A 23632-nucleotide genomic window follows, 5' to 3' on the forward strand; every position below is an offset into this window, starting at 1 on the left:
GCCTGTCCACTGCCATATGCCTTGTGAGTAAAAGTAGAGACAGAAATCAGAGGCTGAAAAGCAAAGGCATCATTGTATAATGGGCAACACCAGCTGTAGAAATTGTGAAGTTTAACAGGTCGGATCACCTTTGTAGGGATTTTAAACTAATACCCAAACCCTCCCAATTCCTATTTGATTATAGGACCACCTCTCATGCAACTACAGGGATCTCTCCAGCAGCGTTGCTAATGGGGAGGACACTCCACACCAGGTAAAATCTGATCTTCCCTGACCTGAGAGGAGCATGAAATGCCATCAGTAACACCAATGTCAGACATAAGATTCCGTTAAGTGAAAAGAGACAGTTTACTTCAGGGGATGAAGTTTGTTGTAGGAACCACAGAAATGTCCCAGAATGTCAGAGACATAGTCAATGCGAGGTTAAGTCCAGTGATGTATACTGTTTGGGTTAGAGCGATGGTCTTGAACAAGCATGTAGACTGTATGAAAGCTGACAACTCACTAACAGGGCAAGATCAAAACATGCCCTGGCTCCTTGGAACTGTTGGAAAGGTTGTTGGAGCCTGTGGGGGTCGCTCCCACTGTCCAGTGTTGAAGAGACCTCGGAATCTCTGGTGGACATGGTTGATGTTGTCCCCTCAACACCTTAGCCATCTGAAGAAGAGAATTAATTTCTTCCGAGATTCTATAGTTACAAGAGAGGAGCTACTGTACCTTATATGACACGCGTATGAGAGGTAGAGTTTGGGGGGAACCAGACCCAGTGCTAAAAAATCCCAGGAGGAGCTTGAGAAAATGAACAAGCCTATGTCCTCAGACTCAGACGGGAGGGATGTAGTAATTGTAACAAGGTCAGTCAGGTGGGGGGATCTCATAGAATATGAGTCCCCTGAATAGGACTGATAATCTGGTTCAATCAGGGAGTTCTGGCTGACAGATAAGAACAGGAGTGTCAGACATCCTGTTCACTTTGAGAGCTGGCTCTGAGGGAGTTGGATCAATGTTGAGGTATTTCCGCATATGAATAAACTGTGACTTGGTGACAGGATACCAGCCTCTGTGGAAATTATTTTACTTAGTATTTTTGAAAGTAGAGAAAGTGCCAGTGCTTAATGAATTGTACCATAGGCTGATAAGCAAGACAGGAAATCATAGGAGCTTTGATCATAATACTGCAGTTGCCTCCAGCTGCTGGTGTGGAGCTGAAAAACGGGAAGACTGTGAACATTCCCTCATTGTTTAGAACTAGAGAATGAGACATATTAACACTTAGTAACAAATTAACCAAACCGTGATGTTGGCTAAATAATTGGATTAAAATGAGTGACAATATTAATCAGCATTTGAAAAGGCTCAAGTTAATCAAATACAATTTGCATGGATTTTAAACAGAAGGTGATAGCTCTAATTGCTACAAATTAATTACTAAGACCTTGAAACTTTACACATAAGAACATGAAGTTTCATTTCCTCATGTTTCAATTATTGTTTCACATTTAAAAACTCATGGTTTATTTTACATTTCCCATCTCACTTAAATCTATAATTTATCCCATTTTTATTTTACTGTTTATTTTGGTTTCTGTATATGATTATTCACAATTGTTCTGTTCCAGTCAGTTTTTGCTTATTCATCTCAATTACAGACGTAAAACCACATTTGCAGAATGGTGCAGTCTTTATTCCTGGTTCAAACAACAAATGACACATGATATTTTGATTGCTCACTTTAATTTCAAAGCTTTGGATATTTTTCATTGACTATAGAATCACCCTTCATAAGCAATGTGAATAAATAATTTAAAGGGAAACAGAGCGATGAGTACTCACCTCAATCTTCCCAAGGCAGTCAGGGAAATTTGGATCTTTGGGAATCTCACATTGGCTGCTGTCCTTTCCTTTGGCTACATGGTGTCAAGAGTTTAAAGAAAATATAAAATAAACAGCAGATTAGAATTTTCAGTTACGTTGTAAGTCAGCTTGCAGAATATAATTGTTAATTCCACCCTTTAGATTGAGTTGGAAATTACTGACCATTAAGTGCACTTATTTTTAAGGTAGTTCCATATTAAAAAGAGTTGTTGCCTTTCCTAACTCACTTTCAGATCTATCATGCTTTACTTTCACATGTTCGTTAGATTTATTCCATGTCCCTTACTTCAAACTAATTCTTTCCCGTTTCCTTAAAGCTGAGGATTTCCTTACATTGACAATTCTTTTTAAGTGTGAATTTTTATGGCAGATGTCATATCATCTTATTATCACTTCCACAGTTCCCCCATTTTCTTTTACATACTTTATGATGTCTGAGTACATTGCTTCTAACATAATTCCATGTAAACTTGCACTAATGATGGAGGCAAGTGACAGGGCTGTAGGTTCATTAAGAGACTGTCCCAGGTTTTTTTTTAAATTTTCATAGTGACTACAAATTTTAGCAGCAGTTGGCCTTTACCCTAGCTACTTGTAAGTGTGAATAATGGCATAGAAGAGGGAAGAATTTAGAAGTAAAATTGTTTCCCTCCCTTGTAGTTTATAGATTAATGCTGTAGCATGAATTGCATTTGTGTTCCATCAGATGAGTTATTACAGTGTTATGGTTAGGTGATGTAACTACCCCTTAAAATGACATGTTTGTTGGATTATTATTTATGCCAAATGGAATATTGTCAATTAAAAAACAAACGTTATAAATGTGGAATACTCTTTGAATGAGTTGGAAAGGATAAACAAGAGAGTATATTACTGACAGGATAGCTAGTATGATGTTCAAGCACGAATGTTTGGTCTTTTCCCATTGCTTTTAAGCATTTGTCTAGATATCTATTGAGATAGCATTTCCGAAGATCATTTGATTACTTAGAGTTTTATAGGCTCTTGGCTGCAATCCTGGTGTTACTGAAATAACTTCACAGAGGCCAGTATATCGTCACCAAATCACCCTTTATTTACACATTGCAAGTCCTTGACATTGATCTAGCTCCCTCAGAACCATCTCTCAGAATAACAGGATGGCTGACACTCCAGTTTTTGTCTGTCAGCCAGAGCTCCCTGATTGGATCAGATTAACAGCTCCAATCAGAGAACTCATATTCTATGAGGTGCACCAAGCTGATCTCATTACAATCACTGCAATTGCAAGTTCTTAATGTTGTTTACACCATTTGTTTGAAGAGTTTACTCACTCAAGTATTTTTATAGTATATTAAACTGTTACAATTGTTGTAAGTTAAATGGCTGACAGAGAAGAGGGAGTGAGGAGTGAGTTGCATGCTGTGGATAAGGGGATGGGAGCAAAGGATGTGAGTGTGAAGGGATGTGAGTGAGTAGGATAAGGATGAGGATGTGTGTCTATGGCAGTTGAGGAGGTATGGTGTGACAGTGAAGGCTTGAAAGTGAGAAGGGAGTGTGAGGGAATAATAATGAGCCATTGGGTTATGTATTTGAGATGAAGGGGTCAGGATAAGCTTGTTTAAAATGATCAGAATGTGTAACCATATGTAGGTGAGTGACTGATCACTTTGGAAGCCATGGATCAAGGCTTTTGGGGAATGTGAGGTGAGTTTTTTTGAGGTGTCTTATCTGGGCCCAGCTTCCCTTTCCACTTCCAAGCCACTCAGGTCATAGAGATCTGACAGACCCTGCCTGCTAGCAGTCTTGAGACAAATGGAGTATCATAATGATGAAATTAGTCCCATCTCTAATTCCCATGTCCAATAATAAAATATGGCCTAACATCTTTGTTTCACTCCCCACTCCCCCATTCCCCTCACTGTTTACCGGCAATTCTGTTTTCATTTCAGATTCCAAGCATCTGAAATATATTGCATTTATCTTAGCGAGAAATTACTTCTTAAAAATCAGCAATCATCCCATTAATGATTTTTTTCAAAAAAGATGCTTTCCAATAATTAGACTATTGAAAGAAAAGTGATAAGGGTTGTTTCTGCTTTGAGCAATATTAGCAATGTTGGCCCATTCTGTGTGTAATGATAGAGTTGAATCATTATGCTCTTGATATCACTGTTGCCTCAACTATCATGTGTCAGTGATATAGTAAGAAGTTGGACTCAGAGAGCTTGGAGCTCCCTGTAGTGTAGCCTTATCATCATGTACAGTGAACAACTATGAACAGTTATTAAGATGTTTGGCCTGAGTTTGGGTCGAGATACAAAAACACAATCAAACACATTAAAAAAAAATCCTTATGAAAAGTATTTCTTCCCCTTATTTTCTGCTCAAACATATCTGTAAATCACTAAAACATAAAATTTATTACAACCCATTACAATCAAGCAATACATAGAGTCCCTACAGTGTACAAGCAGACCATTCAGCCCATCAAGTCCACACCAACACTCCAGAGAGTATCCTACACAAATCCTGCATTTACCATTGCTAATCTATCTAACCTGCAAAATATGGACCATTTAGCATAGCCAATCCACCTAACTAACACATCTTTGGTCAGTGAGCGGAAATCTATGCAGGTATGGAGAGAATGTGCAAACTGCTCACAGACAGTTACCCAAGGGTGGAATTGAACCCAGATCCCTGGCACTGTGAGATAGTAATGCTAGCCACTGCACCACTCGTTTCAAGCTTTAGAAGTTATTATCACAAAAAAAAGCATTTTAAGTAATTTGCAAAATAATCAAATCGGATTAGCACAAAACCTTTGATCACACAATAATTGGTTTAAATTTTGAATGCATTAAATAGTGGCAGAGGAAGATTCAGATGAGATATCCAAGAAGACATCAAATAATTAGTTGAGTAGAGACAATGTGCAAAGATCTTTGGGGAAAAAACCTGAAGATTGGCACTAAGCCAGTGTTCATTTGGGGAGCTTGTGTAGGCAGCATGGGTCAAATGGCCTTGTTCTGGACTGTCACCATTCTGTGATTCTGTGGTGCTAAGAGCACTATCTGTGAATCACAAAGCTATTCCCAGTTAGATTGGAATTCAGTAGTGAGTACCTTAAGTTTAAAAGAAAACCTTTCAAAATAGTGTCCAGTCACCTAAAAGTTGCATCTTAGTTCTTTAAGCCTCCACATAGGCTTGCAAAGAAGTATCATTAAATGAAACTCCCAATTGTAATTAATCCAATATGGGACATGACCGGTTATATGAGGGGAGGATTCATTTTATGTGAGATTTTTAAAAGTTGAATTTTGCTGAACCCAGCTTGTGTTAAAAATTCTATAATTTCTTTCTACCTATTATGCTGCCAGTGCGAGAATTATGCCCAAAAATAGTTCCGTCAAGCAGAAACTTTGGAATTATATTTGTATTTATACCCTTCAGTTGATTGTCATGCAGAAACTGTTGTACCTTATCCAAATTCATACATACAGTCACAGACATTCTAGTACAGAAGAAACCATTTGGTCCAGGGTTAATGCCAACTCCAAACTTGGAATGAGCTACCATAAATCTGTGCTCTTTTCTTAACACATTGTTTTTCTTGCTCTCAGTTATCTCATACATTTGGCAACATTTTTGTTATTCTCATTATTAAAGAAGTGGATGGAGAGCAGAAATAATTTTTTTTTCACATTCACAATTATATATTATATCACATTTTATTTGTCTTATTCTAAATAATTTTAATTCTGTGCCATTTAACAGTTACTGCAGTATACCCATTTTTCGAATCAATCTGTTCAGAAACGTTATTCTACAACTCTGGAGTAGATAGGACTTAAATCTAGGCCTCCCACTCCACGCCTAGGGACACTGCCACTGCATTGCAAGAGTGCAGCAGTATATTGACACACATATTTTATTTCTAATTGTTGTATTCGTAATGTGACACAGATATGTGAGAAGTGGGCATGATCAGAACTGGGGATTTTCACTGATGATTACACAATGCTCAGCACCATCTGTGACCCCTCAGATACTGAAGCAGTCCATGCTCAAATGCAACAAGATCCGGACAATATCCAGGCTTGGGCTGACAAGAGTCAAGTCACATTTGTGTCACACAAATGCCAGACAATGATCATCACCAATAAGAGATACTCTAACCACCACCCCTTGACATTCAATGGTATTACCATCTCTGAATCCCCCATTGTCATCATCCTTGGGGTTACCATTGATCAGAAACTCAACTGGACTCACCACATAACACAATGGCTACCAGAGCAGGTCAGAGGTGAGGGATACTGCAGTGGGTAACTCTCCTCCTGACATCCCAAAGACTATCCACCATCTACAAGTTTCAAGTCAGGAGTGTGATGGACTACCCCCCGCTGCCGCAGCCAATGCCCCCCCCCCCACTTGCCTAGATGGGTGCAGCTCCAACAACACTCAAGGAGCTTGACACCATCCAGGACAAAACAACCTGCTTGACTGCCACCACATCTACAAACATTCAATCCCTCCACCACCAATGCTCAGTAGCAGCAGTGTTTACTATCTACAAGATGCACTGCAGAAATTCACCAAAGATCCTTAGACAGCATCTTCCAAACTCATGACCACTTCCATCTAGAAGGACAAGGCTAGCAGGTACTTGGGAACACCATTATCTGCAAATCCCTCTTCTAGACATTCACCACCCTGACTTGGACAAGTAGCACCATTCCTTCACAGTCGTTGGATCAAAATCCTGTAAGTCCCTTGCTACTGGCATCCTGGGTCAACCCACAGCAAGTGAACAGCAGTGATTCAAGAAGGCAGCTCACCACCACCTTCTCAAGGGCAAATAGGGATGGGCTATCAATGCTGGCCAGCCAACGACGGCCAAGTCCCACAAATGAATAAAAAAGATCAAAGATAAAGCTGTACAAATTTTGGAAATTTGCAACCATGGAGTATTCTGTTCAAGAATACATTTTTCCTCTGAAAGAATAACAGACAATTTAATATTCCTAACTCAAAGCACTACTTACAGCTTTATATGTTTTCTTTAAGAAATGGTCCATTATCTGTCATAGTCCAAGAATTATTTGTTTTTAGTCAATGTTAAAATATAAATCATATAATCAGCTTACTACCACTGAAAGGACTATTTAATACTTACTAATTCAAGCAACAAACATCTTGCATAGTAAATGGTATAATATATGCTTTAAATACTTTGAAAAATTATATCGAAATAGGTGTAATTGAAACTGAACCCGCTCTATTACGGATGCAAATAACCTAAAAATGTTTGCCAAGTTCCGCAGACTATTATCACCCAGTAATCTGCTTTAGTAAACAAATGTGCATCTTTTAAATCACATCAATACTGTTAATCCCATTCATTGCAGATGTTACCTCAGTTAGCTATCTGCATCCTCAAGGCCATTAAAAGGTGAATCATACTGTCAGCAATATTAGGGAACAAGAAACGGATGGAAATTTCACAACCAATTGTCATAATTAGTCTTTTAGAAGCACTTCCGGCAATAATTCTTGCTGAGATTGATTTGTGATCGCTTGAAAATATCAATTGTCTTAATACTTCACTAGAATTTTATGTTTCTTACCTATTCCCATAATTCCCATAAGCCTTACAAACTTCTGAGATACAGTATTTCTACTACTCCAATTCTGACCATGTGAATATCCCTGATTTTAATCATCTCAGTACTGGAGGTTGTACATTCAGCTGCCAAGGTTCTCAAGTTGGCAATTCCCTCCCTAACCCTTTCTACTTCTCTTTCATTCTTTAAAGATGTTTCTTCAAACCTATCTTTTTGACCAAGCTTTTGGCCACTTATTCTAACCACTTACATAATGTGATGTTAATTTTGTTTGATAATGTACCTGTAACATGTCTTGAGATGTTTACCCCATTAAAAGTTGTTGTTGAATATTGACAACAGCAAAGGCTTATTTTATCAAACAGTGCAGCTTCACAATGAGCACCATATGCGGGTATATATGTGCAGTTTATGATGCTCTGTCTCCACAATGTGGGGAAATTGCAGCATCCTTACTGTCTGCTCATCAGCAACCAGAAGCTAGTTGTTGTCCCTTCCATAACAGTGCACTAATGACCAACCTGTTCACATTGCAAATCTAATTATGTTGTTGATGTCACTGGAAGCAGTTTGACAGGATCAGAGGCATAACTTTTAGATTCACAGCAAACGCCACTGCCACAAGAAGTGGTGATTTGGTGTTGGATCACAGCTCTTCCTCCAATTCTGAAATGCGGCCTTTGATTCAGAAGACACACAGACTTTAATGCTCATTGAGCCCATGTCTTTCCTTGACCTTTATTTGCAGCCTGTGCAGGTATCTGTTACCTTTCTTGCTGCTGCCGCTGTTGCTTTTTAATTGTAGAGAGTCAACAGAAACCTATTTCCCAGCAATTGAAAGCAAGTTTATCCTGAAAACTGGTCCTGCCCTCCATAAACTCAATCTTTGAAAGCACTTAACCGCCAAAACTGCCATAAAAATGAACCTTTCAGTCACTAATGGCCAAATGACCAGAGACTGATGGTATTAGCAGTAAGGAATCATTTAAATACCATGTGTGAAACATTCCTGTTATGATATGTTGAGCAGGTTGAAAAACAATGCATCATGTGTGCTGAGATGTCAAATTCACAAAAGGGTCTTATTTCGTACAAATGACCCTTAAATGAGGCCTGCATTCATTACAGATAATTGGCAGGCACACTTAACTATCTCCAAAACAAAATAGTATCATCTCAATTGCTGCAAAATTCAACCTTTTTGTGCTCCATTTTAGATTTGGGAAAACATTTGAAACACAGATCAAATTTCAACCACTTGCTTTTACAGATTTAATAAGAACTTTATGTTGTTAATGATACAATTTAAATTATTGATACTGACAATTGCATACTTCCATTAATTTTAGTGTGATTACCTAAAGCTGGTTTCACAGAATGCATAATAAACATTTAACAATCAAGTTTGATTTATTGAGGCCACATTTAAAATTTGACAATATCATCAACTTGTTGTGGTTCTGTTCGCCGAGCTGGAAGTTTTTGCTGCAAACGTTTCGTTCCCTGGCTAGGGAACATCATCAGTGCTATTGGAGCCTCCTGTGAAGCGCTGCTTTGATGTTTCTTCCGGTATTTATAGTGGTTTGTTCTTGCCGCTTCCGGGTGTCAGTTTCAGCTGTAGTAGTTTGTATGTGGGGTCCAGGTCGATGTGTCTGTTGATGGATGTTCTTGCCTCTTCCGGGTGTCAGTTTCAGCTGTAGTGGTTTGTATATGGGGTCCAGGTCTATGTGTCTGTTAATGGAGTTTGTGGATGAATGCCATGCCTCTAGGAATTCCCTGGCTGTTCTCTGTCTGGCTTGTCCTATGATGCTACGATAACAGACACATCGACCTGGACCCCACATACAAACTACTACAGCTGAAACTGACACCCGGAAGCGGCAAGAACAAACCACTATAAATACCGGAAGAAACATCAAAGCAGCGCTTCACAGGAGGCTCCAATAGCACTGATGATGTTCCCTAGCCAGGGAACGAAACATTTGCAGCAAAAACTTCCAGCTCGGCGAACAGAACCACAACAACGGACACCCGAGCTACAAATCTTCAACCAGACTTTAATCATCAACTTGGGTCTCTAAATAGGGATTTGCTTTAGACAGGGATTAGACAGGATTTGAGACAGTTATTCAAAGATACATCAAAATTACATTGAATTCATTTCTGAAATAGCACGGAAATGTATTTTATCAAAGAGTTGAAAATTAATTGTGTATATTGTATTGGTATTTTGACATATTTTTATTGTTTGTATTTTAAAATACAATAATTCCATTCCAATTATTTATTAGTTCCATAGACAATTTACATATCTGTGTGTTTAATTTGCCCTCATGATATACTGTTTCACTGGTTTCTTTAGTAGGCTTTAGTGTTCCATTCTAATATAATTACTAATTTGCTTATTTTAAATGAGTTACCAGTTATTCAAAAATAGTACATAATGACATTTTACAAGAGCCAGCATACTGATGCAGCAAACTGAGCTCTCCTATCTGTGCAAAGCAGAAATATCATGTTTATATCCAAGAAAAACACACTAACATAGACTTTCAATATTAGGGCATGGTGAAGTCATCATTTCATCTTTACCAGTACGACTGCTCTGAAAAGAGAATTGTCAAAGTCTCTAATCGATCCCCAGAGGAAGCTGAAGGTGATAAAGCTTCCTCTAAATTCATGATCTCTCCAAAATGATTAAAATGCTAATTAGATGTAAACTGTCTCCATCTTCATAGTTCATGAAATAAAATCCAAAGCACTTGCTCGAAGCATTAGAGGCTCGGCTTGCAGTAAATTCATTTACTTTGCATGAGTGGCTTAGAACTGGTAACCAAATGGAAATCTAAATACCAATATTCATTTGGGAACATAGTGATGCTGAAAAATTCTTTCTTAGTGCAGAGTGGAATAGGCCTAATTCGGTACAGTTAAAAATAAAGCTAGCAAGAAAACCAATCATGCATTTCATAGACTCCACAACGTCCCAAAGCATTTCAAATTAGATTATAAGATGTTACTGGCAACTCTGTATACTAGTGCAGAATATCAATTCAATGTTATTTAGTTTTTCTGGATAGTCTAATGGTGTATTAAATCAACAGGGTCAAACACACTGAACTAATCTCAGCAGTTTACTGTCCTTACTTCCATAACTAACTGATTGTAAAATAAAATGTTACTAATCTAACTTTTTAGTTCAGAGACATTCAAAGCCTGGTTCTCAATTTCATATCAGTTCACAGCAAGCCAATTCTTCTGCTTTCTACATGTAAAGTTCAATAGAAAATAAAGTCACACTTGGAGGCTAGATTTTCCAGTCAGTAATGACACCAGAAAGACTGTGCTTAAAAAAGAGACCAAAAAGTGGATTTGTACATTGAGGCAGGGGCATGGCTGAGGTGTTAAATGAATACTTGGTATCTGTCTTTACAAAAAAGGAGGATAGTACTTCGGCCATGATTAGATTTGATGATTCATATTTAAACTGCTGTTCTGGCAGCAAGAATTTATTAATAAAATCAAAAGAACTGTGGATGCTGTAAATCAGAAATAAAAATAGAAGTTGCTGGAAAACCTCAGTAGGTCTGGCAGCATCTGTGAAGAGAAAAATTGGAGTCAATGTTTCAGGTCCAGTAGCCCTAAGTTGAGGTCTGAGGAAGAGTCTCTGAAGCATAAACATTAACTCTGATTTTTCTTCAGAGATGCTGCCACATCTGCTGGGCTTTTCCAGCAGTTTTGGGTTTCTATTTGAGAATTTATTAATGTCCATGAGCCAGGATTTATTTGGGAAAGTCATGGAAAACATGTGCATTGCTTATTAGGCCATGAAAGGTGGGCAATCATCATTTCATTCAACCTTCATTTTTTGCTGCAGAGGGAGGAAGCCTCCATTTTGACTCCCTGTTATGTAGGTAGCACTGAGATACACCATCACTATATTACAGAATTTAAAGATTAATCACACACAAATGTATGAATTAGGAATTTGTCACTCAGCCTCTCAAGTTTGCTGTATTTTTCAATAAGGTCGTGGCTGATCTGATTACATTATTTTCCTACCAACCCCAGATAATCTTTCATCCACTTGCTTTTCCCCTAGAATCTAACTAGTTCTACAAATAAAAATGATTCAAAATCTCTTATACCGCTGCCTTTTGCAAAAAAAAGCTATCCAAAGACTCATAATCTTCTCTGAGAAAAAAAACTTTTTTTTATGAACTGGGTTAGCCCTTGTTTTTACACAGTGACCCCGAGTTCTAGGATCTCTTACAAGAAACAACATACTTTCCATATCACCCTATCAATTCACTTTATCTACGTTTCAATCAAATCAATTCTTATCTACTGAACTTCAGTGGGTACAAGCTTAGCCTGTCTAACCTTCCCTCATAAGACAATCTGTCTATTCCATGTATTAGTCTGGTAAACCTTCTCTGAACTGCTTTCAATACATTTACATCTTTCCCTAAATAAGGAAAGCAATATTTTACATAGACTCCAGGCATAGTCGCACAAATGTAATGTATATCTAAAGTGTAATATCCTTACTTCAGGATCCGATTTCCCTTGAAATAACAACAGTCTATTAGATTTTCTAATTATTTACCGTACCTGCATACCGATCTATTGTGATTTGTGAAATAGCACACTCAAATCCCTTTGCATCTCAGAGCTCTGCAATCTCTCTCTATATTATGATTCTTTTTTATGTGACCCCACCAAAACGGACAATTTCAAATTTTCCCACATTATATTCCATTTGCCAGGTCTACACTTACATACCTAACATTGTTTTATAGCCAACTTGTGTATTGTTTCCAAATATGTTTCCTAACTATCATCTACAAATTTAATAACGATACTTCAATTCTTTGTTCTGAGTTATTTAGTTAAATTATTACAAGTTGACACCCAGCACTTATCCCTGTGTCCCACCACCTGTTACATCTTACCACCAAGGAAATTTACGGCTAATCTCCATTTCTTTTTAGTTAGTTAAAGTTCAATCAATGCCAATATATTTACTCTTTAACCACCATCTTCTGCCGCCCCATTCAAACAATGGGCTCTTGTTTTCCTGAGTAACTTTTGACGTAGCACATTCACAAATATCTTCCAGAAATCCAAGAACACCCACAGGTTCCTCTTTATCTATAGCACATGTTACTTCAAGTAATGTTTAACAAAAACAAGTTCAGTCTACTTGATTGCTTAGAATATCTCCAAGTGCCCTGCTATCCCATAGCGATGCAATGGTCAAGCAAGCACAACAACATCTCTAATCACTCAACAGGCTAAGGAAATTTGTCCTGTCTACAAGGTCTCTGACCTTTTTTTTATAGATGCACCATAGAAAGCATCCTATCTGGATGCATCACAGGGTGTTATGGCATCTGCTATTCCTAAGAAGAAACTACTGAGAATTGTAAACACAGCTCAGTCCATCACACAAACCATCCTTTCATCCATTGATTCCATCTATACTTCCTGTTGCATCCGGAAAGCTGCCAACATAATCAAAGATCACTCTCACCCCAGTAATCCTCTCTTCCACCTCTTCTGTCAGGCAAAAGATATAAAAGTCTGAATACATTTATGAACAGATTTGAAAACAGCTTCTTCCCCGCTGTTATCAGACCTTTGAACAGACCTCTCAAATGTTAATTCTGATCTCTCTCACTGCACCTTCTCTGTGGCTGTAACACTGTATTCTGCATTCTGCTCTGCTACCTTGATGTACTTTGTATGGTATAATCTACCTGTATAGCATGCAAAACAAAACATTTCACTATTGATTGATTGATTGTTGTCACATGTACTGAGATACAGTGAAAAGTTTTGTTTTGCATACATTATGGACAGATCATACCATACAAAGTCCTCAGAGTGCAGAAAACCGTGTTGTTCAGTACATGTGACAACAATCAGTCAATCAATAATTTCTTGAACAGTAGCTTCGAACAATTCCCCCACATGTAAGATGTTAAACTAATTGGGCTGCAGGTTCCTGCTTTCTGTCTACCTCTCATCTTGAATAAAGGAATTGCATTCACTATTTTCCAGTCTAATGGCAGTTTTCCAATATGGAGGGAATTGTAGAAAATTAAAATTATTTGTCAACTTCCTCATTAGCCACTTCTTTCAGGACCCTGGGATCAAGTTAATCAGGAACCAAGAATTTGACATCCCACAGTTCCAACTAAGTTCCCTTCCTTCCATCTATCATTTACAGCTATTCCTGGGGTGTCACCATGTCCTCTATAGTGAAGAATAATGCAAAATATCAGTTCAATCCATCTGTCATTTCCTTATTTTCACTTTCTATAGGAGAGACGTTCACTTTTTTAACTTTTTTAAATATCTAGAGAATGTAAAAGGAAAATAACCTAGCATAGATATACTGCACTGTTAAAAAGCCCCGAGGACAAGGAAAGCAAATCATCATTGCTATATTGAACAACTGAGAATCTATTTGTGAAAAAGAATAAAGCAACAGTAAAGTACTGCAGGATTAAAAATTATTTGAGGTAAAAATGAATAAGTAATTACATTAGTAGAAAATGACAAGAGAAATAATATGGTCTGGTTGATTTTATTTCAGAGTTGGGCCAAACAGAACACAAGATTGATTACCTGGACAAAACTATTCTTATGATACAGAATTGCTTCCAATCTGGACATTGCAGAGCTTTTGTCCAAAAAGTCGATTCTCCTGCTCCTCGGATTCTGCCTGGCCTGCTGTGCTTTTCCAGCACCACACTCTTGATGCTAAATTACAACATGACATATTACAATGCATAAAAATGTAATATTATATTCATTTGGACCTCCAGCTATTGATAATTAGCTGAATCAGGCAAAAGTAAAGATACATAATCTCCTGTTTTCAAGTTGCACAAGCTTTTCACAGTCACTTCTGCTGTGAACCAAGATTTAACAGAAGGTTCATCATCAAGAGGAATTTGTTCACAATTTTTTAAGAGTCAGTTATTGTTGGGATTACTATTGAGTCTTTGTCAAACTTGTTATTTTCCAGGAAGATTTTACTTTGGAGGGAGGTATTAATATTGCTCTGGAAGGAGAAGATGAGATACTGGACTCAAATCGTTAACTCTGCTTTGTCTGCTAAACTGTTCAGGCATCAAAGCCGACTGGTGAACAAAGTGTGTTAGCAGATTTGAATTTGATGTGAGATGAGGAAATAGCATAAGTTTAAGAGGAACATTTCAATTCCTTATCTTCCAAGGAAGAATTATTGCAAAGAAAGCAGCAATCCTCAAATAGTATGACTGAGGATATAATTACATTGTGTTCACTGGTAAGACCAACCTCAGAATGTCAATGAAAACATTTAACCCTATCCACAAGTTGAGGTCAACATTTATGTACTTCAACACAGATGTATCACAGGTTGAGAATAAAAATTACAATTGAAGACCAACTGCATACAACTACATGGGAGCAACCATAAGAGATGAAATGACCATCCGCCAGATTAAGATAGAGTTAAGAGGAAACTGTCCAAGAGAAATCCAGGTTACTGCAAAAAATGAAATACTCAGTAGTGCAGCTGTTTTGCATAAAAGAAATTCAGAAGATTAAATGGCCCATAGATCATTTTATGGTGCAATTGCCTGATTTAGCAGATAAGAATTACTCTGCATTGAAAATAAAATCAGGAGATAGAGGATCTTCCATGTAAGATATTAGGTAACTACTTAGTTTAACATGAACAACTTTCTCAGCAAAGGTCATGCAAGAGATACAAATGTAGTGAGATTTTATTAAATGCATAGGATCAAGGTCAACTCCCTCGAACCAAAAACCTACCATTCTTCCAAGTCCAAAGAGAATACAATCTGAAAGAATTGTGAAGGCTTCAGGCCATCTGACTTTGTGAAGTCAGAGAGATGGGGGAGATGGAGTAATCTAATTATATACATGAATGTATAAGTGTTAACTGTGGGGGAAATGGTGAGAGAAGTTGCATGCGGTATTGGTTCTGAAAAGATTAATTTTGGAAACTGCACTACATCTCCATCCAGAATGTATAGATAGAATATCTTAGGATCTTGGAGAAAAAACACACAGGTCCTCCAATAGTGCTGGTAATAATGTTAAAATTACTGAGGTAATTTGTATGAGATTGCCATCATCAATAAACTACATCATGTTAAAAACTAGCAAGTTTTCTCATTAAGACTCATTAGTGGTTTTTCTTTACCAACATAAACAAATCCCTCAGATCCAGTAAAGGAGACGGCATTGGGACAGCAAACTACCCGAGAGACAAACTGGCACTGCAAGACATACAACAAAGCCAAGCCAATCACTGCCAGCAGGTGGTCCCTTGTATTTTGAAGTCTGAGTGTCAATATTTTATTTTTGGTGAGTTTTTGTCTTGAATGGGTATTCATTGCAACTCTCCAACTGTGTGTCATAAAATCCAATCTGATCAGCAAACAGGTAGATCCAGATGTGGGGAAGTGCGGACTGGTTGGAGAACCATATCGAAACCTGGGGATCCCAAAGAAGCATTGCCCCATGTTATTTTTAAGAAGCCCAGAGACGCAATTCTGCTCAATGTAAAAAAGGAACTATATTACTTATGTTTTTGGTGCCCCTTCCTCTACAGTATGATTCATCTTGGAACCATGTGTGCAATGCTCTCTTGCCTTTATTACACAAAGACATTGCATTGCACCCCCTGTGGTTTTAATTTACATACAAAAATGAAGTTTTGCACTAACTCAATACTATTATCCCCTCAAGACTGATTACTAAACTTAGTGATCTCAGACAAAACCCCACTCTCTGCAACTGGATCCTCAGTTTCCTGACCCACAGGCCACAATCAGTGAAGATTGGGGACAATATTTCATCCTCACTAACACTCAATACTGGAACCTTCCAGGAGTGTGTAGTCAGCCCCCTACTGTATTCACTGTATACTCATGACTGTGTCGCCAAATACTAGGCTAATGCCTTTACAAGTTCACTGATGACACCACCATAGATGGTCAAATCTCAGATGGTGACAAAACAATATACAGACGGGAGATGCTGGCAAAATCAAAGAACTCATTATTGACTCATGTTACTCATGCTGCCCTCTACATATTAACAGCACTGAGATGGAATGAGTGGAGAGTATCAAGCTTCTGGGAGTGGTCGTCCACAAAAAGCTTTCTTGGACTCTTCATGTGGACACACTAGTTACAAAGGCCCAACAATGTCTCTTTTTCCTCAGGCAGCTAAGGAAATTTGGCATGTCAGTGAATACCCTTGCCAACTTTTATAGATGCATCATTGAGAGCATTCTGTCTGGATGTACCATTCAAAATTGGAGACAATTTTAGAGAGTGGTGAACTCGGCCCGGACAATCTCAAAGGCCAATCTCCCATGTATAGTATCAATTTATTAGGCCCGCTGTCAAGGAAAGGTTGCCATTATTCTCAAAGATCCATCCCACCCTAGCAATGCTTTTCTACAACCTCTACGATTAGGGAGAAGGTACAGAAGCCTATACACAAGCACCTGTTGGTTTTGAAACAGTTTCTACTCAACTGTTGTTAGCATACTGAATGGACTCACAACTCTTAACATTCGACTGTACCTATGTTTCTGTTTTTGCGGCTGTTTATCTTTTATTTACTTAACTATGCTACTTGACTCTGATCTAAATTGTTCACAAGACAAAGCCTTTCACTGTGCCTCGGTACGCATGACAATAAATTCAATTCCATTCAATTCTCAAGCGGGTGTCTGAACTATACAGGAGACTGCTCCAGTCCTTATAATGGTACTCAGCAATTATAGCTCTGCATTTCTGTCTGGCAGATTATGTTAAACTTGATCCCATTATCCTGTGTTGTTGTACAAATGCTAATCCTGTAAATGAAGAAATGCCTTCCTTGAATGTGTTTTTACCTCCAAAGTATATGATTCACGTGGATCATTCTTAGAGAATTAGCAGATTTTTAAAAATTATTCACTTGCTGGATGCGGATATCACTCACTGGGCCAGTAACTTATTGCCCATCCTGGTTGCCCTTAAGATAAAATGGCGGTGAGCTTCTTTCTTGAACTGCTACAGTCTAATTGGTGCAAGTACACCCACTTTGGCATTTGGAAGGGAGTACTAGACTGAGTTTGTTGCAAGGTTTGTTCAGTTTTTGTTTCGGTCTCGTTCTGATATTATGACTGCCAATCCAAAATATTGTTCCTCTTCTGAATTCTCAGTCCTCACTGTCATAGCACCAGCATTTTGCCTATTCTTTCCAAAGTCAATATCATGTTCAATCAAATCTGTGCATCTCTGATCTGTCAATCACACAAAATCATTGCATGAGGGCAGAAGACCTAAAATCTAATTCAATAAATGGATTTGTTAAAGCTCTAATTGGAAGTAACAAAGGAGGCAAAGGAAATAGAATGCCCTTCAAGTAGAATAAAGCTCACACTTCTGAGTCTCATTGATAAAGCTATCACACAATTACACAAGTGAAATTGTGTGACTAGTTTTAACTTAACACAGCTGGCTGGGAGTTGATAGGAACGGGCCAGTATCCTGATTTACAACCCATCCAAGTTTACCCTCCACTGAAATCATCATATGGAGAAATAACAAATTGTACCCATTCCCCAGAAACTACCCATTCTCAGCTCTTCTATGCCAGGAATACTGAATGAATGCCTATAAAAAGGTCATATTATTAGACAAACTATTTTTCCATAACAGCTAAACCTGATGGATTTTGGATTCCAAAATAATACCAGGTAAACAATGATCCATACATATGGAGCATTACAAAAAGGCATGGGGTGGCCAATGTTTAGCGTTGAATTTACGATGTATGTATCATTCTGCTACCTTCAGCAGAATTGCTTCTATCTGATAATAACATACTGTAGATCTCAAATTGAGGAGATGGAGTGGGTAAAGGAAGCTGAGGAGAAGAGGGAACTCAGAGCTTGTTACCAGGCTCCTGATTAGACATATTATGTTTTTTTGTCCCAGGATAATCAGCATTTGGATTTTATTTTCCCTGTGGTTAATCTGTTAGTCATTGCTGCAGAAGACTGTGTACGCCAATGTATTTAAGACAGAGATGGATATGCTCTTGATTTGTAAGGGGATCAAGGGTTACAGGGAGAAGGCAGGAGAATGGAGTTAAGAAACATATCAGCTGTGCTTGAATGGTGAAGCTGACTCAATGGGCCGAATGGCCTAATTCTGCTCCTATACCTGATAATCTTATAGGGTATATTTCCATAATTCTTGAATAATCTAGTAGAAGAAACACTTCACTGCACAAAAACAATCCATTAAAATGGAAAGAAAGCAAAGTTGACCATTTTTAGGTCATGAAGTTGCCCTGCCTGAACTGCACTGGTTGCTCTAAACAGGAGGACATCAGTACAGAGTACTTCATGATCGTCCAAGATTCTGTCAAAAATTTAAAGCCATTTTTAAAAACTAGCAAGTTTGGGTTTAAGCATGGAATGACATTTCTTGTTTCTCTTCCCAGATTGTGGGAACCGGACTTCCTATAGCTACTGTCAACAGTTGTCCAAGATATCATTTTAGCAAAATAAGAAGCTTTTCTTTTCTCCTACCTTCAATTCATGAAAGGATGGCGTAACCTGGACTATAAAGGTAATTTATCTCAATGCCAGCTAATGGATGTTACATATTTCCTAGTGACATCCAAATAGTCAAAGCATAGTCTTAGTCTTATCATTGAACATGCGAAACCTTACAACTTCCCAACTTTTCATTTGTTTGTTACATTAAGGAAGATCAATATGAATTTTTTGACACAATTAAAATGAAGTAGAAAGAATTACACAATCAAGACAAATGAATAGCAACAGATCAGATTTCTATTTTTCACCTCTGTTGAACATGTTGCAAGACTAGTCTGTTAGAATCTAAACACCTCTCTGTTAGTTATCAAATAATTGCAATTGTAGGAAACAGAAATGTCAGGTTGATGCAGTAGCGCAATCCTCTTTTGAGATTATCTTTGGCACTGCAGTATGGTAGAGAGAACTCATTCTCTCTAGCTCATATTTTACCTAGCCTGAGCTTAATGCTGCCACTAGCTGTGTTTTGAGGCACCACTGAAGTGAAGAAATAATGAATCTACAACCCTAACATTTCAAATAATTGCTACATGCTGCATCATATTTTGGACAGAAAATCATTAGACAGTATATTCCAAAGAGAAAATCTAAAAGTGAATATGATGTCTGCTAAGTATTTAGTCCTAAATAATTGTTGCATTAAAAGTGTCCCTCTGCTTAAAAAGTCAACAGGAACACAGACAGAAAGCAAGACATGCTGGAAACAGATCCATCAACTGGTCCTCATCTAGAATGCAGACAGTGCAGTTCCAAGGGACCACTTGACATCACCAGAGCTGATTCACTCACTGTCTTACAGGAGAAATGCAGGATATGAAATGCTCCACAGGGATTATTTTAAAAACAAATGCTTTCCCTAAGTATCTAAAATACCTGAAATACATCTCGGGCTTAATGCACAGAGCTTTGCCATGCATTTAAATTGTATCAAATATATGCAGACTATAAGTACCCTAATTTCAAAATCTGCATTAATAATGTATGGCTATTTTTCTCATTTTGTTGTCAGTGTAGAATACTTAATAGTTTCATGGTTGAGAAATAAAATAACTAGGCTTCATGCTAACTGATGTCTATATATTTGACAACCTTACCTCTACCCTGCCAGCAGGTTTAAACACATGGGTGAGAGGGAGAGAAATGTAAAAAGTGAACCTATCCATCCTGTTGCTACTAAATTCTTACTAATGGAAGGGACAATGTCAGGCAGCCCACTCACCAATGAGGCAAATGAGTCGCTTGAATTAAAGCTATGCCCCTCAGGAGCCTCATCCTACCACCACTGGAATTCAACAAGCGGGCCCATGCCAAGTGGCCGACTTGACAGGTTTCCCCACTTGGGCCCACTAGTGTCAGGCAAGATGAGGTCAGGTCCCTCTTTAGAAGGCACCCTGAGACCACTGAAGAATCTACCCCTTCCCATAATGGCTTCTAAGAACAAGTTCTTCCTCCTTTGTTCTCGGGGGTCCACTCAGACCTTCAGACACTTAGAACGTGATCCAACTTGGCTTGCCTCCTCAATCCTCTAGTGCAGTAATGACAGTGCCCATCACTCCTGGTGATGCTACTGGTAATGGAGGCAGGGCATCCTATTCCTAAGAAGTTGTAGTCCCCACCTTCAGTTTAGTGTTGGCCATCACAAAAGTAAAATGCTGGAGATCTGAAGGGAAAACAGAAATTGTTGGAGAAACTCAGTAGGTCCAGCAGCATCTGTAGACTGAGAGTAGCGAGATTTAACATTTCAAGTTCAAGATGACATTTCTTTAAAAGACCACAGGGCCTCCTTCTGTGCAGTAAACACTCTAAAGTACAAGAGTTATACTGGATCCTAAAAGTTAACTCTACTTCTCTCTTCAATAGATGGTGCCATACCTGCTGAGGACACTTTCTGTTTTTCTGTTAATGTCTGGTGTTGGCCATTCTTCTGCTGGGTGGAATCTCCCCTGACCTTTTAGTCAGAGGGGGTGTGAGGATCATGGTACTCCATAAATTCCATCCTTAAAGCCTTTGCATAAATGGTTTCACTTCACGTTTTCTTTATAGAAATAAAAGTGTGTTTATAGGATTTGTCTTAAATAGACAGAGACAAAAGATCTGAAGTTTTCCAAGATCAAATCCAATCACACCTAGGCTTAATTTGTAACTTAAATTTAACTACAAAGTACACAACTCAGAATTGTGGGTTTAGAATCAATTTTCCTGCAGATTAATTGACATCTAAAACCTGATTGATGAATTGTTTGCCCATAAGCAACATTGCAATGATTCCCCGCGAAACATTTATATTCCAGCAGACAATATTGACAAAAGATATTCCTGCTGGCTGGATGTAGTTGACAATAACAACAATTTAAGTCAGTGTCACACACCCCTTATGACCTGTTTCTCTGATGTGGTCTAGGCACCAGGTGATGAATTACATCTTTCCACCATAGATATCACAAGGTCACGTTGGAAAGAAACTGCAGGCATTCTGACTGCACAGTAGTGCCCTGGAGATGTAGTAAACAGCATTAAAATATCCCTATGGTAAGCTGACAAGTTCAGCTCTGGGAGAATAGGGTGAAGACTGAAAAGAAACCAGACTTTCAAGTGAGACTAAAAACAAAAGCAGACCACAGCCTCTGCACACAAAAGGGTAGTTGCAGCTAAATTCAGAAAAGAACAGATGTGCCTAATTGGCTTATATTCCAGGATCATATTTTCTGCATTTGTCTCAAAATAATACTTCCTCCTCACACACACTCGCATTATTTCACCAGCACAATTAAAAAAAAATGCCTTCTTAAATAATATTGTCATGGATTATTATTCTACCTTTTGAACTTCGTACAGATTATCTGCTCTCTAGGAAAAGATGATTTATAAATTTTGAAAGTGATGTAGGCTTGAGAAGACAAGCATTTTTGGCCCTTTGCTCTTAAAATTTCACTATCTGAAAGTCCCCATTTACTAATCCACATTAGAGATCTTCCTTTTGTACATTGTCAGTATCAAACTATCTTCAAATGATTCAATTCCCCCTCCAATCTTCCCCTATTACTGGTAGCATTTGACTCGATCTTCATTTCCACTGAGAGAAAATGCAGAATGATGTTGAGACTAGCTTAGACCAGAAGCTTTCAATAATTGAACGAGAGACGTCCGGCATGTAAACACAATAATTTACATGGGCTTTCTCCTGACGCTGTAGCTAAGTGAAATACTCCTTCACTTATATCGCAAGGCTGAAATGAAAATCCCAATGTTGAAGACACTGAACTGGTGGTAGATTAGGTGAAGGACATAATCCTGAGAAAAATGTTTACTTTTTTTATTTTTAAAATGCTGTAATCTCTTGAATATTTAGCAATTTATGCTTAAAACAAAGATGCTTTGACAAAGATAAAAATTTAGGTGACAAAGATAACCACTTGATTTCCAACAGAACCACTGAATTGTCATCTCAAGAGTCAGATTCCTAAATCTAAACCCCATACGTCCATTCACTTTTCCCCATTTTAATTCCAATTCCAAGATGCTCTACATTCAATTACTCACCTTTAGGTCTGAATCTTCCTCTTAGATTGGTAAATCCTGACATTTGGATATGTGCAGTTTGCACATTGCAAGCCAACCAATGGGTTATAGTTCATATGCCAGCTTTTGTCTTTTTACTTCAAGATTGGATTAGTTTTAACAGCCTATCTCAATATAGTATGAAGCTCAAACGGTGTTTATACGTCCCCTGAATGATACCTTTCACTACCCACCTATTTCCAAACACTTCCTCTCCAATTGCATATGTCAACATATGGCACTTCCATTAGATCATAGGACCATAATATTTGGGGAAGAATTAGGCCAATCCGCCCATTCAGTCTGCTCTGCCACTCAACTAATATGTTTCACAACTCCATTCTCCTGACTTTTCCCCATGATCCTTGATTTCCCTACTAATCAAGAAACTAACTATGCATTAAATATATTTGTGAAGTGGAGGTGCCAGCATTGGATTGAGGGAACAAAGTCAGAAGTCACATGACACCAGGTCATAGTTCAACAGGTTTACTTGAAATCACAAGCTTTTGGAGCATTGCTCCTTTGTCAGGTCAAATGGAGTGAAGTGTACAGGCACAAAAAATATAGGTGGAGAGATAATGGCAATCTGTCTGCCTATAAATTCTGTGCTTGTGCACTTCCGTCCACTTCACCTGAGAGAAGAGTAGCGTTCTGAAAGCTTGTGATTTTAAATAAACCTGCTGGATTATGACCTAGTGTCATATGACTTTTGACTTTTAACACACTCAACGATTTGGCCTTCACAGCCTCTGTGACAACAACTTCCATAGAGTTACCAACCTCTAACTCCTCATCTCAGTTCTAAAGGGTCATCCTTTTATCCTGAGACTGTGCTCTCTAGTCCTCACAATATCCCCATTATATTCTCATGCCCTGTCAAATCACCCATACCATCTACACGTTCCCCATGCATCCTTGAAAGGCCACTCAGCCA

General features: G+C 38.2%; 1 protein-coding gene across 1 annotated transcript in view; it reads right to left on the reverse strand.

Moving 5' to 3' along the window:
- Positions 1-23632, reverse strand: part of LOC132827975 (alpha-1,6-mannosylglycoprotein 6-beta-N-acetylglucosaminyltransferase B) — an 860566-nt gene that overhangs the window by 386303 nt on the left and 450631 nt on the right. Inside the window, exon 7 of the mRNA XM_060844829.1 lies at positions 1834-1888. Coding sequence (XP_060700812.1) covers positions 1834-1888 — 55 coding nt within the window. The remainder of the gene's footprint in view (positions 1-1833; positions 1889-23632) is intronic.

Source organism: Hemiscyllium ocellatum, chromosome 25 (genome assembly GCF_020745735.1).
Source record: "Hemiscyllium ocellatum isolate sHemOce1 chromosome 25, sHemOce1.pat.X.cur, whole genome shotgun sequence".
NCBI classification, from domain to species: domain Eukaryota; kingdom Metazoa; phylum Chordata; class Chondrichthyes; order Orectolobiformes; family Hemiscylliidae; genus Hemiscyllium; species Hemiscyllium ocellatum.